Source organism: Mustelus asterias, chromosome 8, assembly GCF_964213995.1.
Source record: "Mustelus asterias chromosome 8, sMusAst1.hap1.1, whole genome shotgun sequence".
Taxonomy (NCBI): domain Eukaryota; kingdom Metazoa; phylum Chordata; class Chondrichthyes; order Carcharhiniformes; family Triakidae; genus Mustelus; species Mustelus asterias.
The window spans coordinates 120998538-121016196 of NC_135808.1; the positions used below are offsets into that span (position 1 = coordinate 120998538).

The 17659-nt window shown below is 42.4% G+C and overlaps 1 protein-coding gene across 6 annotated transcripts in view; it reads right to left on the minus strand.

Moving 5' to 3' along the window:
- The window catches only part of ccdc18 (coiled-coil domain containing 18), a 136182-nt gene that overhangs the window by 89970 nt on the left and 28553 nt on the right, over positions 1 to 17659 (minus strand). For all 6 annotated transcript variants that reach the window (XM_078218846.1, XM_078218850.1, XM_078218847.1 and 3 more), the window contains 5 exons: positions 12849 to 12958; positions 10337 to 10465; positions 6521 to 6617; positions 6315 to 6436; positions 1888 to 2194 (listed from right to left, as the gene is read on the minus strand). In XM_078218846.1, coding sequence (XP_078074972.1) covers positions 1888 to 2194; positions 6315 to 6436; positions 6521 to 6617; positions 10337 to 10465; positions 12849 to 12958 — 765 coding nt within the window. The remainder of the gene's footprint in view (positions 1 to 1887; positions 2195 to 6314; positions 6437 to 6520; positions 6618 to 10336; positions 10466 to 12848; positions 12959 to 17659) is intronic.

Consider the following 17659-nt stretch of genomic DNA (forward strand, 5'->3'; position numbering starts at 1 on the left):
GAACTGGAGTGAGAGGATGTTCCAGAGGCGTGAAGGACGGAATCTCTTTGGCTAGAGGTAAGGAATGAAAAAGGTGCAATAACTTTCATCAGTGTAGTTTATAGACCACCAACTAGTGAGTGGTCAACTCAGGTGGCATTGTGGCACAGAGGTTAGCACTGCTGCCTCGCAGTGCCAGGGACCTAGGTTCGATTCCCAGCCTGGGTCACTGTGTGTGTGGTGTTTGCATCTTCTCCCCGTGCCTGTGTAGGTTTCCCCCGGTGCTCCGGTTTCCTCCTACAGTCCAAAGATGTGCAGGTTAGGTGAATTGGCCATGCTAAATTCTCCCACAGTGTACCCGAACACGCACTGATGTGGGGCGACTGGGGGATTTTCACAGTAACTCCACTGCAGTGTGAATGTAAGCCTACTTATGACTAATAAATAAACTTTACTTTACATTTACTTCACTAGTGAGAGGGATGTAGAGAAACAAATTTGCAAAGAAATTAGAAGTAAAATATTGTAATATTGTAATATAAATATTGTAATTATAATGGGAGATTTCACTTATCCAAATACAGACTGAGATAGGAATAGTGTGAAGGGACAAGCAGGACAAGAGCTCCTGGAACATGTTCTGGGAGTGGGACTAAATAGAATGTTCTTTCAGAGAGTCAGAGCAGTCTCGATGGGCCAAATGACCTCCTTCTGCACTATAAAAAGTGTGATTGTGAAATTTAAATATATTAGACAATCTTAATATGCAAAACATTGGATGATCGATCAATAAATAAATGGTTATTTTCCTTACTTTAGAAAGAATGAGAAATAAGGTTTTAGGTTTCAACAAGCATCAGCAGACTATTTATTTGAAAGGATTAGACGTTCTTTCATCTGTTACAGGTGATGGAAACTACACAAGATCAAAACAATGAGACACCAAAAATGGCATTGGGAAGGTGGTCTCACAAAGCCCCAGTATCCCCATTCACTACTTTGTCATTTTGCAGAGGTGACAATTGACAGTGATGGAGCACATAACAAATTCCCATACAAAACAATTAAATAAATGATCAAATAACTCATTTTAGTGATGCTGGTTAAAGGAGAGACATTAGCCAGGATACTGGGCAAAACGTCTGCTTGTCTTCGAAAAGTGGCCTGGGTTCATTTATGGCTAATTAAGGGGGTAAGCAGGGCCATTGATTAATGCCGGGTCCAAAAAAATGGCACCTTCAACAATGCCAGTAACCAGTATCAGCCTGTTAGGCTGAAGGATCCTGGAATGAAGCTTGATCCTATGACCTTCCGGTTGAGGGACAAGATTTTTACCACTGAGCCAAGGAAAGCAAAGCAACAAAGTTGAAAAGAAAACATCGTGCAATCAGGGTTCCAGAAGTACCTGAACATGAAGAAACCAGCTGACATAGTGCAGACTACGCCTCATAGACAAGTTGGCATGGGTGGCACAATGGCAAGCACTGCTACCTCTCAGCACCAGAGACCCAAGGTCAATTTCAGGCTTGGGTGACTGTGTGGAGTGTGCACGTACTCCCATTGTCAGAGAGAGTTTCTTCTGGGTGCTCCAATTTCCTCCCAGTTGAAAGATGTGCCGGTTAGGTGGATTGGCCATGATAAACTGCTCCTCAGTATCCAAAGATGTGTAGGTTAGAGGGATTTTTTTTTTTTTAAAACAGCGTGGTTACCGGAATGGGGTGGGCCTGGGTAAGTTGTTCTATGGGAGAGTCGGTGCAGACTTGATGGGTCAAATAGCCTCCTTCTGCACAGTATGTATTCTATGATTCAAGTCTTAAAAGGATTTGAGCTTTATGACAGTAAAATAGAAGTTACAATATGAAAAACAGTGCACAAGTCTGATGCTTGAGCATTTAATTTTTAGTTTACCTCTTTACTTTCTATCTGTTGCAGTTGTAGAACTGACTCCAAGTTCTTCATCTCCAATTTGGTGACCTCGAGTTCTTTATTGAGCTGAAGCAATTTTTCACTTTGGGAAGTTGTAAGTGATCTTAGTCCTGCATTCTCCACCCTTAAGGCATCTCTGTCTTTCAAAATGGCCTCTTTATCAGCTAGTTCATTTTCTAACATCTTAATATTTTCTTTGGAGTCTGACAAAATTGAAAACAATCCTGCATTTTTAGCTTCCAGATCCTTCTGAACCAACTTCACATGGCAAGATTGTCCCATTACTATCCTACAAACAAAAAAAATTAAAAAGGAGAAATTGAGGAGACTAGGCCTATCAATATATTTCCTGGAGTTCAGAAGAATTAGAGGAATCTCAGTAAAACATATAAAATTCTTAACATACTTCATTGGATAGATGCTGAGAGAACGTTTTTCCTGGTTGTCATGTTTAGAACAAGGGATCACAATCTCCAAATTAAAGGGTCAAACATTTAGGACATCTTCACTCAAAGGGTTGTGAAACTTTGAAATGTTCTAGCTCAGAGAATAATGATTGATCAGAGTATATTTAGGGCTGGGATCGACAGATTTTTGGATATTATGAAAAACAAAAAATTTAGAAATAGTGCAGGAAGATAGAACTTGAGGTAGAAGATCATAGTTTTTCTGAATGATGGAGCAGGCTAGAGGGGCCACTTGGTCTCCTACCACCATTTACATGCTTAATATGAATGTTAAAGTGTTGGAAGGGTACCCAATCAAGTGGGTTCTTTTGTTTTGGATGATGCTGAGTTTCTGGAGTATTGCTGGATCTGCATTCAAGAAGCGTGTTCCATCATCCTCCTCTTGCGCCTTGTAGACTGTGGAAAGGCTTTAGCAAATCAACAGGCATGTCACTTGCCACAGGATACTCAAGCTCTGACCTGTTCTTCTAGCCATAACAGTTATGTGGCTGGTAAATTGGTCAATGGTGATCCACAGGATTTCGATGATATTCAAACTTGATAACAATAATCCCAATGAATGTCAAAAGAATGTGATTAGAATTTCCCTTGTTGGAGATGGTCAATTTCTGGCACGACTAGGGGGCATGGTTAGTAAGTTTGCAGATGATACCAAGATTGGTGGCATGGTGGACAGTGAGGAAGGTTATCTCTAATTGCAGCGGGATCTTGATCAATTGGGCCAGTGGGCTGACGAATGGCAGATGGAGTTTAATTTAGACAAATGCGAGGTAATGCATTTTGGTAGATTGAACCAGGGCAGGACTTACTCAGTTAATGGTAGGGCGTTGGGGAGAGTTACAGAACAAAGAGATCTAGGGGTGCATGTTCATAGCTCCTTGAAAGTGGAGTCACAGGTGGACAGAGTGGTGAAGAAGGCATTCGGCATGCTTGGTTTCATCGGTCAGAACATTGAATACAGGAGTTGGAATGTCTTGTTGAAGTTGTACAAGACATTGGTAAGGCCACACTTAGAATACTGTGTGCAATTCTGGTCACCCTATTATAGAAAGGATATTATTAAACTAGAAAAAGTGCAGAATAGATTTACTAGGATGCTACCGGGACTTGATGGATTGAGTTATAAGGAGAGGCTGAATAGACTGGGACTTTTTTCTCTGGAGCGTAGGAGGCTAAGGGGTGACCTTATAGAGGTCTATAAAATAATGAGGGGCATAGACAAGGTAGATAGTCAATATATTTTCCCAAAGGTAGGGGAGTCTAAAACTAGAGGGCATAGGTTTAAGGTGAGAGGGGAGAGATACAAAAGTGTCCAGAGGGGCAATTTTTTCACAGAGGGTGGTGAGTGTCTGGAAATGCTGCCAGAGGTAGTAGTAGAGGCGGGTACGATTTTATCTTTTAAAAAGCATTTAGACAGTGACATGGGTATGATGGGTATAGAGGGATATGGGCCAAATGCGGGCAATTGGGATTAGCTTAGGGGTTTTTTAAAAAAAGGGCGGCATGGACAAGTTGGGCCAAAGGGCCTGTTTCCATGCTGTAAACCTCTATGACTGTTACTTGCCACTTACCAAGCCTGAATATTGTCCATGTCTTGCTGCACATGGACAGGGTTGTTCATTATTTGATCAGGTTAAAGTCCAACAGGTTTATTTGGAATCATGAGCTTTTGGAGCGCTGATGAAGGAGCAGTGCTCTGAAAGCTTGTGATTCCAAATAAACCTGTTGGACTTTAACCTGGTGTTTAAAGAAGCCCTACAGTGCAGAAGACGACCATTCAGCCCATCGAGTCTGCACCGACCACAATCCCACCCAGGCCCTATCCCCATAACCCCATGCATTTACCCCAGCTAGTCCCCCTGACACTAAGGGGCAATTTAGCATGGCTAATCCACCTAACCCGCACATCTTTGGAGTGTGGGAGGAAACCGGAGCACCCGGAGGAAACCCACGCAGACACAGGGAGAATGTGCAAACTCCGCACAGACAGTGACCCAAACCAGGAATCCCTGGCATTGTGAGACTTCTTACTGTGCCCACCCCTGTCCAATGCCGGCATCTCCACATCATTATTTGATGACTTACAAATGGAACTGAATATGCAATAATTTGCAAATATCCCTGATTCTGGACTTATGATTGAAGGAATCAGTTGGAAATGCCTGGCCCAAGACACAATGATACAGTTGCATATGTAGATTACAAATGATGTGGAGATGCCGGTGTTGGACTGGGGTAAGCACAGTAAGAAGTCTCACAACACCAGGTTAAAGTCCAACAGGTTATTTGGTAGCACAAACTTTTGGAGTCTCACCCCTTCTTCAGGTGAGTGAGGAATTGTGTTCACAAACAGGGCATATACAGACAAACTCAATTTACAAGATAATGGTTGGAATGGGAGCCTTTACAGATAATCAAGTCTCAAAGGTACAGGCAATGTGAGTGGAAAGAGGGCCAAGCACAGGTTAAAGAGATGTGTATTGTCTCCAGCCAGGACAGTTAGTGAGATTTTGCAAGCCCAGGCAAGTCATGAGTGTTACAGATAGTGTGACATGAACCCAAGATCCCGGTTGAGGCTGTCTTCATGTGCACGGAACTTGGCTATCAGTTTCTGTTCAGCAATTCTGTGCTGTTGTGTGTCGAAGGCCACCTTGAAGAATGCTTACCCGAAGATCCGAGGTTGAATGCCCGTGACTGCTGAAGTGTTCCCCGACTGGAAGGGAACACTCCTGCCTGGTGATTACAAATGCCAGTAAATGCTTGTGCTGTCAATTTCTGGAGTGGTGCATTGTGCATTGTTTTATTTGTTTCCAGATGATCCAGATTTCAAGAAGCTTCAAAGTAGTAGCATATCATTCTACCTTCATAGGCGGTCTTGTGGCACAGTGGTAGCATTCCTACCTTTTAGCCAGAAGCTCTAGGTTCAAGTTTCATGATGTGGAGATGCCGGCGTTGGACTGGGGTGAACACAGTAAGAGTTTTAATAACACCAGGTTAATGTCCAACAGGTTTATTTGGTAGCAAATACCATTAGCTTTCGGAGCGCTGCTCCTTCGTCAGATGGAGTGGAAATGTGCTCTCAAACAGGGCACAGAGACACAAAAGCAAGTTACAGAATACTGATTAGAATGCGAATCCCTACAACCAACCAGATCTTAAAGATACAGACAATGTGGGTGGAGGGAGCATTAAGCACAGGTTAAAGAGATGTGTATTGTCTCCAGACAGGACAGCCTACAAGTCCAGGAGGCAAGCTGGGGGTTAAACCTCTATCCACAGCTTGCCTCTTGGACTTGCGGGCTGTCCTGTCTGGAGACAATACACATCTCTTCAACCTGTGCTTAATGCTCCCTCCACTCACATTGTCTGTGTCTTTAAGATTCACATTCTAATCTGGGAATCCTTTCACCACTATTTCCCAAAGTGAAAAAAATTGCGTGCTAAGATACACCATTTATGTTGTTAAATAAGTCATAAAATCAAGGAAAGCCCAAGATCACTGACCTGTATCGGTTCACTGATGAAGGGCTGGGAATAATAATAGTAAATAATCAGTCAAACATTCTTAGGCTAGGGAGGGAGAGGGAAAAGAAAACTGTGAAAATCATCCTGATTGGTAGTTTCAATTTGCAATCTATTCTCCAGTGACCTGTGCTATAACATATGTTAACACATGAATGTTTGAATGAGAAAAGGAATCGTGATCAGCTGTGATAGTTCCAAGTGTCATGAAGCTTCTGACATTCATTCTTTATACATATGTGAAGATCAGCCATTTTAGTGAGGGAGCTTCTGCTGTAATCATTGAAACTGTATGCAAGTATTATCACGTTTAGGAGAATAGTAAAGTATGAAAAGAGAGAAATTGGAGAAAGAAAAAAGTTAATAAAGCTAATACTTTTCTGTTTATATAAATACATTTAAGAATGACAAAGCGTTAACCTGATTTCCTCATTCTTGCTTTCCAGTTCTTTTCCCAAAACAGTACACTTTTCAACTAACTCTGCTCTGTACTTGTCAGAGTGATCCAGACGGCTCTGCAATTCCTCTTCATTAGCTTCAAACTACAGTACATAAAAAACAAACAAATTAAACATTTCTGCGTATTTTATACTTGCATTGAAAAACTAGGGTACATCCTACCTCACCATTGCAATTTTGTCTGCCATCTTTTCTTTGTACTGTTTGAAAACTGCAGAAAGCTCCTCAGCATTGTAGAGGGCTTCATTCCTTTGTTGTTCAGCTCTGTTTAAAAACATAAAAATAAGTTGCTTCAATTGTTCCACTTGCGTCACTTTAGTCACATATTCCTGAAAAACAGGAATGCTCTTCTTTCAACAAAACGCAGATAATTTGTTTAATTTTAAATCCCTGGAACAAAAATAAAAGACTGGAGTTCAAGCAAATCAAAAATTTTCTGAGAAACACAATTGTATTTCTCCCATTCTTTATCCATTCTCGTCTTGAAAACCAGTAGCCAGTTTTGAAATTTTGTTCCAGAGTCTCCCATTATTTATTTGAAAACAACAAACATCAATAGGCCCAATCTTTTCACAAACATCTTACGTGAAGTGCATCACATTTAAGTCCAAATTGTTCACGTCATAAATCTGCGTGTTTATTTATCCAGTCATCCATTCTGGAAAGTCACTGGAGCAGAAACCCTGACGAGGTTACCACTCCTGATTTCAGGGTACCAAGGCAGCCTGTAATATGTTGTGATTGACTAATGTTGCATAACTTGAGGTCAAAATGGGACATCATGGTTTGTATAGCTTAGCATAATACATGGAAAGCTTCTTTCCATACAAAATTGACCACTAGCATTTAATCTTTGGCTTACCTGAAACATTTTATTATGTAAATGCAATGTCAACAAACCTTGCAAAAAATACCCAAACAGCTCTTACTATCCAAAAAGTTCCCCAAAATATCACCAATGATTGATTTTATTTTTGGAATCTGAATAAATAAAAAGATACCAGGTCTCCACCACTCCTCCATGAACTTTAGTGTCTAAAACAGTAGCAAGCATAGAAAGAATCATAGAACAACTTCCACATCAAAGGGTTTCCATACTCTTGACCTATATTTTGCCTTTTGAGCTATCTCAGACTTTTTCTGTAACCAAAACGAAACCAGAGCTGTGCATCACTGGGTTGGCTATGACTTCATCACATATGTTAAAGCAAATTTAAAATATTTTATGCAATCCTATTAAAGATTCCCCATAGTCAATCTCACAATTTCACTGAATCACTAATAATTGTTCTCCATAGCCCAGATAGCTGTACTCTAGAGATACACCCAAGATGTGCCGAGAGAACACTGAAACTCCAACGCACTGACTATATGGAAACAGTGGCAAGCACTGCTGCCTCACAGGGACCAGGGTTCAATTCTGGCCTTGGGTGGCTGTCTTGTATGGATTTTGCACATTCTCCTTGTGTCTGCGTGGGATTCCTCTGGGTGCTCTGGTTTCCTCCCAGAGTCCAAAGATATGCAGGTTAGGTGGATTGGCTATGCTAAATTGCCCCGTCAGTGTTCCAAGATGTGTAGTTTAGATGAATTAGCCGTGATAAATTTGTGGGGCTACGGGGATAGGGCGGGGGAGAGGGCTTGGGTAAGATACTCTGTCAGAGTCGGTGCAAACTCAATGGGCCGAATGGCTTCCTTTGGCACCGTGGGGATTCTATGAACTGCCGGTGAAGTTTGGACTTCTGATAGGCAATTTCCCTGCAGCTGGAACCCTCCAAAACTCGAGAGTTAGAAGCAGAGACTTCGGATTGCTCCAATTTACTTGCTAGAATAGTTACCCAAGCAAAGTTAGGAGGATTGTAAGCCAGTTGTTCCTTAGGGAAGGATATCTGCCACCTGTTGGATTCTGGCTTCAAACTATTAGATTTTAGCTTCAAATCCTGGTTCTTTGGAGAGTCAGTGATGCGGCACAACTTTTGTTGAAGAACTTTTATTTCAATGGCACATGATGTTCAGTCCAGCTGTACAGTGTCGTAACAAAAAAAAGGTTTCCTTGTGTCCCTCTTTTTATACTCTGTTGCTGAGCAGGTTTTGCAACTTAAGCAACCGCTCAGTAAGTACCTTTCCATTGTTCTCTGAGCTGCAGCTTGAACCAGTTCTAACCAGCTCCACAGCCCCAAGCCTGTTTGCAAACAACCTTTTGTCTTTACCACAGGTTGCGACATTTCGATACATGATGCTTCAAATCTCTCACATCCTTACCTGGTCCGGTCTACATGTGACTCCAGATTCACAACAACGTAGTTGATTCTTAACCACCCTCTGAAAGGGTCTAGTAAGCCACTCATTTCAAAGGCAATTAAGAATGGGCAACAATGTCCACATGGCATGAAAGAATATATTAAACTATTGCCCCCCCACACCCTGGGCCCAACTACCCTCATTTTCTCACAAGACCTGCCTACTATGACAGGGCGACGGGGGGCACAGTGATTAGCACTGCTGCATCACAGTGCCAGGGACCCAGGTTCAATTTCCAGCTTCGGTCACTGTGCGGAGTCTACACGTTCTCCCTGTGTCTGCATGGGTCCAACAGTGCTCCGGTTTACTCCCACAGTCCAAAAGTCGTGCTGATTAGGTGCATTGACCATACTAAATTCTCCCGCAGTGTACCCGAACAGGCGCCAGAGTGTGGCGACTCGGGGATTTTCCACAGTGCCTTCATTGCAGTGTTAATGCAAGCCTACTTTGTGACACTAATAAATAAACTTTAATACTATTTCTCTACTCCCACCCCAATGGATCACCCCTATAATCACCTACTGGCCCATTCAACCCCCTCACCCACCTGCTTCCCTATGTCTCCATCCATCGACCTGACATCCCCTTACTCACCAGTCACCCAATCCCCTTCACCTACCCACCCTACTCCCTCACCCAATTACTTTCTCTTCATAGCTTCTCAAAGTGGCTTTGGGACATTGGTACGATGAAATATGGCAGCTCAAGTCGCAAGAAGTGGGTGTGACTTGGCTCCCAGCGATCCTGCATTACAAAGGATGGACTCTCAGAAGAGATACACTCCACACTTCTGAAGTGGCCCAAGTTCAGAAGTCCAGGTCAGAGCTGCAGAGTTCCACTGCAAGGTAAGAGGAGGAATGGAGTGGTAATCCCAAAGTGATTTCCACTCTTTGGAAGATTTGACCCATTGCTATCTACTCCTATCCAAATGAGGTGTATGTGCATTCCAGGTTTCATTACAATCTGCCAATCTTATAAATTTCCAAATTAATATTGTCCAATCAGATCCCTAAATAAATGCCAACTAATTGGATGTCCAGGTCTCTTATCCACTCTTCTTGGATTTGAAACTTTTTCCTCCAAATGTTAGAAAGATAAATGGAAAGGTTCCACACTATTTTTCACTTTAAGAAAGTTTTCTATGGCTAAAGTAACAAACTCTGTGTTTCCTCTGCCATAAATACCATGCATAGTACTACGTTGCATGATTCAGCTGGAAAACATTTGCAAAAGCAAACAAATTAAGACCTTTTAATTTCTTTAGATGCATCCAACACTCCAGTTCCTGTAAGTTTCACTCTCAACCACTCACTAATTACATCCCTTTGAACCGTCCTCCCTCATTTTGAAGCTTGGACTTTTCTTAATTTAAAGTTTTACGAGTTCCCAAGAGGTTGGCTTATGTCAATTTTTCACAACTACCACAGCACCTATCAAAACTTACTCAACATACGTTTGTCAGTGCAATACTCAAGCATCTGAATTTACCCATAAATGCAGAATTCTCTTTGATCTCTTATTCCATCTAAATATAAATTTTAACTTAAATTCCATGTTATACCAATAAAAAAAAGTGGTAATATGAACCAGCCTTGCCATTTGCCGAATTTCAACAAATACCTTGGAGAATCACACAAAAACAAATGTTATCTGGTCAGGAGACATATTTCACAGTTGAATATTACCTCTTTCCTCGTCTACCATGTTGGTAAAGCTCATTCTTCACTCTTCTGCATTCTTCAGACAACTTTTCCAGGAGCTTGTCCTTTTCAGCTACCATCCATTGGCTTTCTTCCAATTTTTCTTCTGCAATTCTTTGTTAAGAAAGATCAAAACAATATCAACACCAGCTTTATGATATCTTACACAATTCCATGGCTATATCACAAATGTTATTAGATATAATTGAATTTAACATTAAACTATCAAAAGTCTACTTCTTGTTAAACTTCATTTAAGCTGGCTGGCTGAAGGGGATGACCAGAAGTCAATCTTACTCAGTTTTAAATTTATTCATTAAATGAGACATTACAACTGCATAGCTGCTAAATCTACAGCTGACCACCGTATCAGTAAGTATCTCCTGTGCACAGGTGGTTATCCAATGTGTGCCGCTGCCATCTGTGTACACTTAATCACAATTTATACAATTAACACGACACAATACGGACAAAAAGAAATTGATCTTTCAAAAATTAAAATGAATTAAGAACATAAGAACATAAGAAATAGGAGCAGGAGTAGGCCATCTAGCCCCTCGAGCCTGCCCCGCCATTCAATAAGATCATGGCTGATCTGACGTGGATCAGTACCACTTACCCGCCTGATCCCCATAACCCTTAATTCCCTTACCGATCAGGAATCCATCCATCCGCGCTTTAAACATATTCAGCGAGGTAGCCTCCACCACCTCAGTGGGCAGAGAATTCCAGAGATTCACCACCCTCTGGGAGAAGAAGTTCCTCCTCAACTCTCTCTTAAACCGACCCCCCTTTATTTTGAGGCTGTGTCCTCTAGTTTTAACTTCCTTACTAAGTGGAAAGAATCTCTCCGCCTCCACCCTATCCAGCCCCCGCATTATCTTACAAGTCTCCATAAGATCCCCCCTCATCCTTCTAAACTCCAACGAGTACAAACCCAATCTCCTCAGCCTCTCCTCATAATCCAAACCCCTCATCTCCGGTATCAACCTGGTGAACCTTCTCTGCACTCCCTCCAATGCCAATATATCCTTCCTCATATAAGGGGACCAATACTGCACCCAGTATTCCAGCTGCGGCCTCACCAATGCCCTGTACAGGTGCATCAAGACATCTCTGCTTTTATATTCTATCCCCTTCGCAATTTAGGCCAACATCCCATTTGCCTTCTTGATCACCTGTTGTACCTGCAGACTGGGCTTTTGCGTCTCATGCACAAGGACCCCCAGGTCCCTTTGCACGGTAGCATATTTTAATTTGTTTCCATTGAGATAGTAATCCCATTTGTTATTATTTCCTCCAAAGTGTATAACCTCGCATTTCTCAACGTTATACTCCATTTGCCATATCCTCGCCCACTCTCAGCCTGTCCAAATCTCTCTGCAGATCTTCTCCGTCCTCCACACGATTCACTTTTCCACTTATCTTTGTGTCGTCTGCAAACTTCGTTACCCTACACTCCGTCCCCTCCTCCAGATCATCTATATAAATGGTAAACAGTTGCGACCCGAGTACCGATCCCTGCGGCACGCCACTAGTTACCTTCCTCCAACCGGAAAAACACCCATTTATTCCGACTCTTTGCTTCCTGTCGGATAGCCAGTCCCCAATCCACTTTAACACACTACCCCCAACTCCGTGTGCCCTAATCTTCTTCAGCAGCCTTTTATGGGGCACCTTATCAAACGCCTTTTGGAAATCCAAAAACACCGCATCCACCGGTTCTCCTCCATCAACCGCCCTAGTCACATCTTCATAAAAATCCAACATGTTCGTCAAGCACGACTTTCCCCTCATGAATCCATGCTGCGTCTGATTGATCGAACCATTTCTATCCAGATGCCCTGCTATCTCCTCTTTAATAATGGATTCCAGCATTTTCCCTACTACAGACGTTAAGCTGACCGGCCTATAGTTACCCGCCTTTTGTCTCCTTCCTTTTTTAAACAGCGGCGTAACATTAGCCGTTTTCCAATCAACCGGCAGTTAGGGCAGTTAATTTCTTTGGAAATTATTTTTTGAATTACTTAGCTTAAAGAAAACAACTTGCATTTATATAGCACCTCATCGCATCCTCCAGGTTTCATCAGATGCTTCATAAACAATGATAACGTTTGAAAAGAGGCTAATTGCTTGCAGCAAAGTCTTGAATTGTAAGTGAGATGAATGACCAGTTAAATCAGCTGTTGGCCCAAGGAAGAATATTGGCTAGGGTACCGGGAGAACCTAGTGTTCTACTTTGAATAGTGCAAGGGTATCGTTCACATTCACGTGAACAACTGAATGGGCTTCAGTTAATAGCTCATCTGAAAGTCTGCATCTCCGACAATGCACGCAGCCCTCACTACTGAACCTGTGACCTTTGACTCAGGTCAGAGTCCTACTTGACAGCATAGATATACTCCTCAGAGCGATCAGCACTGCTATAACAGAGAATATTCAAAACAGAACCAAAACATGCAAACAAAAAAAACTGCACCACAATTATGAAAATTACCTGAGTGCTTTCTCTTGAGCCTCCACTTCAGACTCCAAACCCAAGATATCTTCATTTAGCTGAGAAATATGATGCACCTTTTCATTAATAGATGGTTCAAGATGGCAAAACTGCAAGTAAAATATTAAACAAAATAAAAATCAGTGTTTGTTGATTTTTGGCACAGAGTAAAATGAATTGAACACTACCCCTACCCCCCCCCCCCCCCCCCCCCCCCCGGGAAAACATTTTCTCTTGTGCCAATAAGTACTCTTTTCCAACACCACTTCCTAAATAATGTGGGCAGTAAACTTGATCCCAATTGTTAGATTCTGTTTTGTTGGAGTTGGTCATTGTCTGCTACTTGCGTGGCACGGTTACTTGCCACTTGTCAGCCCAAGCCTGGATATTGTCCAGGTCTTTCTGCATTTGGACATGGACAGCTTCAGTATCTGAGGAGTCATGAATGGTGCAGAACATTGTGCAGTCATCAGCACAATGCTGTGTGTAAGCCATCGAATTAATAAATAATTTCAACCAATTATGAACACACCTGCACACATCCTAAAAAATATATCTAATTATGAAAGTACGTCAAGTATGGAAATATCTAATCGCTTCTCAGCAAGTCAGACTTGAGCCAAAGAACACATAGTGCAGTTAATGCACCCGCTGATTTCATATCAACAATGACTAGGAAGTAAATACCATCAGTGTTCACCTTACTCCTATACCAAATCCAATTCTGAAGGACTAAAGAAGGTCTGAGAGAAACAAATTTTAGTGAGGAGCTGAAGAAAATCAGCATTTGTAGAGAAATGGTTTTGGGGAAATTGATGGGATTGAAGATGGATAAATCTCCAGGTCCTGATAATCTTCATCCCAGAGCACTTAAGGAAGTGGCCCTGGAAATACTAGATCCAGTGGTGGTTATTTTCCAAAATTCTTTGGTCTCTCGGCTGGTTCTTACAGATTGGAGGGTAGCGAATGTAAGCCTTCTATCCAAAGAGGGAGGTAGAGAAAACACAGGGAACTATACACCAGTGAGCCTAACATCAGTATTGGGGAAGATGCTAGAGTCCATTATCAAGGATTTTTAACTCAGCATTTGGAAGGCAGTGGTATAATCAGACAAAGTCAGCATGGATTTACAAAAGGGAAATCATGTTTGACGAATCCATTGGAATTCTTTGAGGATGTAACTAGTAGAGCTGACGAGGAGAACAAGTGAACGTGGTTTATTTAGACTTTCAGAACGCTTTCGACAGAGATGAGAGTCAGAAATTGTATTTGCGTCTCCTTCAAGTCTAAGTAGTCCAAGTACCTACAATGATGGTAAATTACCCAAATCTATTTCTGAATCTTTCAAATCGATTTTATGCGCAGAATGCTTAATTTCTTGCCAGATTTTCAACTTTTCAACTCATGGCTCACATCTGGAGCGCATGGGAACCAGGGGGAAAAACTCTGCTGGCTGAAGTCATACCTGACACAAAGGAAGATGGTCTCAGCTCCAGGACATCACTGCAAGACACTACCCTGAGGACACCTATCTTCAGCTACTTCATCAATGATTTTCCGAACATCATAAGGTCGGAAGTGGAGATGTTCAATAACTGCACAATGTTCAGCACCATTCACGACTCCTCAGATACTGAAGCTGTCCATGTCCAAATGCAGAAAGACCTGGACAATATCCAGGCTTGGGCTGACAAGTGGCAAGTAATCGTGCCACACAAATAGCAGACAATGACCAACTCCAACAAAAGAGAATCTAACAATTGCCCTTGACATTCAATGCCATTACTATCAATGAGTTCCCACTGTCTGGTATTACTATTGACCAGAAACTGTACTGGACTAGATATGTACAGTGGCTAGAAGTGCAGGTCAAAGGCTAGGAATCTTGCAGCGAGTAACTCACCTCCTGGATCCCCGAAGCCTGTCCACCACTGACAAACTGTAGTAATATTGCGTACCATCTTAAAGATTCATTGCAGGATCTCATCAAGGGTCCTTAGACAGTACCTTCCAAACTCATGACTGCTACCATCTAAAAAGGACCAAGGGCAGCAGATGCATGGGATCATCACCTTCTGCAAGTTGCACTCTAAGTCAGTCACCATTCTGACATGGAAATATATCACTGTCCCTTCACTATTGCTGGGTCAAAATCCTGGAACTCTCCCCCTACCTACACCACAGGGACTGCAGGGGTTCCAGGAGACAACTCACCACCACCTTTGCAAGGGCAATTAGGGATGGGCAATAAACACTGATTTAATCAGTGATATCCACATCCCACAAATTAATTTTTTTTTTAAATTTATCTAACCTTGATTCCACACCCCTCTTGCTTACTTTGAAAACTGATACTTCCTTAGTTATGCAGTCAGTCCTGGAGCTGTAAGTACACTCAAAACAAATTCCTGACCGCTGGTCTCTACAGATTTTAGAGATCTTACAGCGTACAAGGAGAACAAATGATGTGCATAAACTACAGAATTATTTCAAGCATAATTCAATATTCTGTATAATTTTATGGTTCATTTGGTTCTCCCTTCCTTCATGCTATCAACTTCAACATTTACAATGCAATCTTCAGTGTTACTGTAGAAATAAAGGTTTTCAAAATAGTCTGATATGCCAGTTATGAATACAAGACCATAAGACATAGGAGCAGAATTAGGCCACTCGGCCCATCGAGTCTGCTCTGCCATTCAATCATGGCTGATATTTTTCTCATCCCCATTCTCCTGCCTTTTCCCCATAACCCTTGATCCCCTTATTAATCAAGAACCTATCTATCTCTGTCTTAAAGACACTCAATGACCCGGCCTCCACAGCCTTCTGCGGCAGAGTTCCACAGATTCATCACTCTCTGGCTGAAGAAATTCCTCCTCGTCTCTGTTTTAAAGGATCGTCTCTTTAGCCTGAGGTTGTGCCCTCTGGTTCCAGGAGACAACTCACCACCACCTTGTGGTGTAGGTAGGGGGAGAGTTCCAGGATTTTGACCCACTAGTTTTTCCTACTAGTGGAAACATCCTCTCCACGTCCACTCTATCCAGGCCTCGAAGTATCCTGTAAGTTTCAATAAGATCCCCCCTCATCCTTCTAAACTCCAATGAGTACAGACCCAGAGTCCTCAACCGTTCCTCATATGACAAGCTCTTCATTCCAGGGATCATTCTTGTGAACCTCCTCTGGACCCTTTCCACGGTCAGCATATCCTTCCTTAGATACGGGGCCTAAATCTGCCCACAATACTCCAAATGGGGTCTGACCAGAGCCTTTTACAGCCTCAGAAGTACATCCCTGCCCTTATATTCTAGCCCTCTCGACATGAATACTAGCATTGCATTTGCCTTCCTAACTGCCGCCTGAACCTGCACGTTAACATTAAGAGAATCTTGAACAAGGACTCCCAAGTCCCTTTGTGTTTCTGATTTCCTAAGCATTTTCCCATTTAGAAAATAGTCTTTGCCGCCATTCCTCCTTCTAAAGTGCATAACCTCACACTTTTCCACATTGTATTCCATCTGCCACTTCTTTGCCCACTCTCCTAACCTGTCCAAGTCCTTCTGCAGCCCCCCTGCTTCCTCATTACTCCTGTCTCTTTATATATCTTTGTATCATCTGCAAAGTTAGCAACAGTGCCTTCGGTTCCTTCCTCCAAATCGTTAATGTATATTGTGGAAAGTTGTGGTCCCAGCACTGACCCTTGAGGCACACCACTCGTCACCGGCTGCCATCCTGAAAAAGACCCTTTATTCTCACTCTCTGCCTTCTGCCAGTCAGTCAATCATCGATCCATGCCAGGATCTTACTCTTAACACCATGGGCTCTTAACTTATTTAACAGTCTCCCATGCAACACCTTGTCAAAGGCCTTCTGGAAATCTAAAATAAATCACGTCCACTGGTTCTCCTTTATCTAACTTCCTTGTTACCTCCTCAAAGAACTTCACAGATTTGTCGGACATGATCTCCCTTGACAAAACCATGCTGACTCAGTCCTACTTTATCATGCACTTCCAAGTGCTCCGCGATCTCATCTTTAATAATGGACTTAAAATCTGGCCAATGATCGAAGTCAGGTTAACTGGCCTATAATTTCCCTTCTGCTGCCTCCCTCCCTTCTTAAACAGCGGTGTTACATTAGCTATTTTCCAGTCCTCTGGTACCCTCCCTGCCTCCAGTGATTCCTGAAAGATCACCACCAATGCCTCCACAATTTCCTCAGCTATCTCTTTTAGAACCCTCGGTGTAGTCCATCCGGTCCAGGTGATTTATCCACCTTCAGATCTTTCCGTTTCTCCAGGACTTTCTCCTTAGTGATGGCCACTACACTCACCTGACTCTCCTGGGAGCTCTGGCATCCCATTGGTGTCTTCCACTGTGAAGACTGATGCAAAGTAACTATTCAGTTCCTCTGCCATTCCTTTGTTTCCTATTATTTCTCCAGCCTCATTTTCCAGTGGTCCAATGGCTATTTTTGCCTCTCTCTTACCTTTTATATATTGAAAAAAACTTTTCCTATCTTCTTTTATATTACTAGTTAGCTTACACTCATATTTCATCTTCTCCCCCCCCCTTATTGCTTTTTTTTTTAGTTGTCCTCTGCTCGCTTTTAAAGGTTTTCCAATCCTCTGGCTTCCCACTATGTATGCTTTTTCTTATATGCTGCCCTTGGCTTCCTTTGTCAGCCATAGATACCCCTTGGCATATTTCCTCTTCCTTGGGATGAATTTCTGTTGTGCCTCCTGAATAACTCTCAAAAGCTCCTGCCTTTACAGTTCCACCATCTTCCCTGCTAGGCTCCCTTTCCAATCA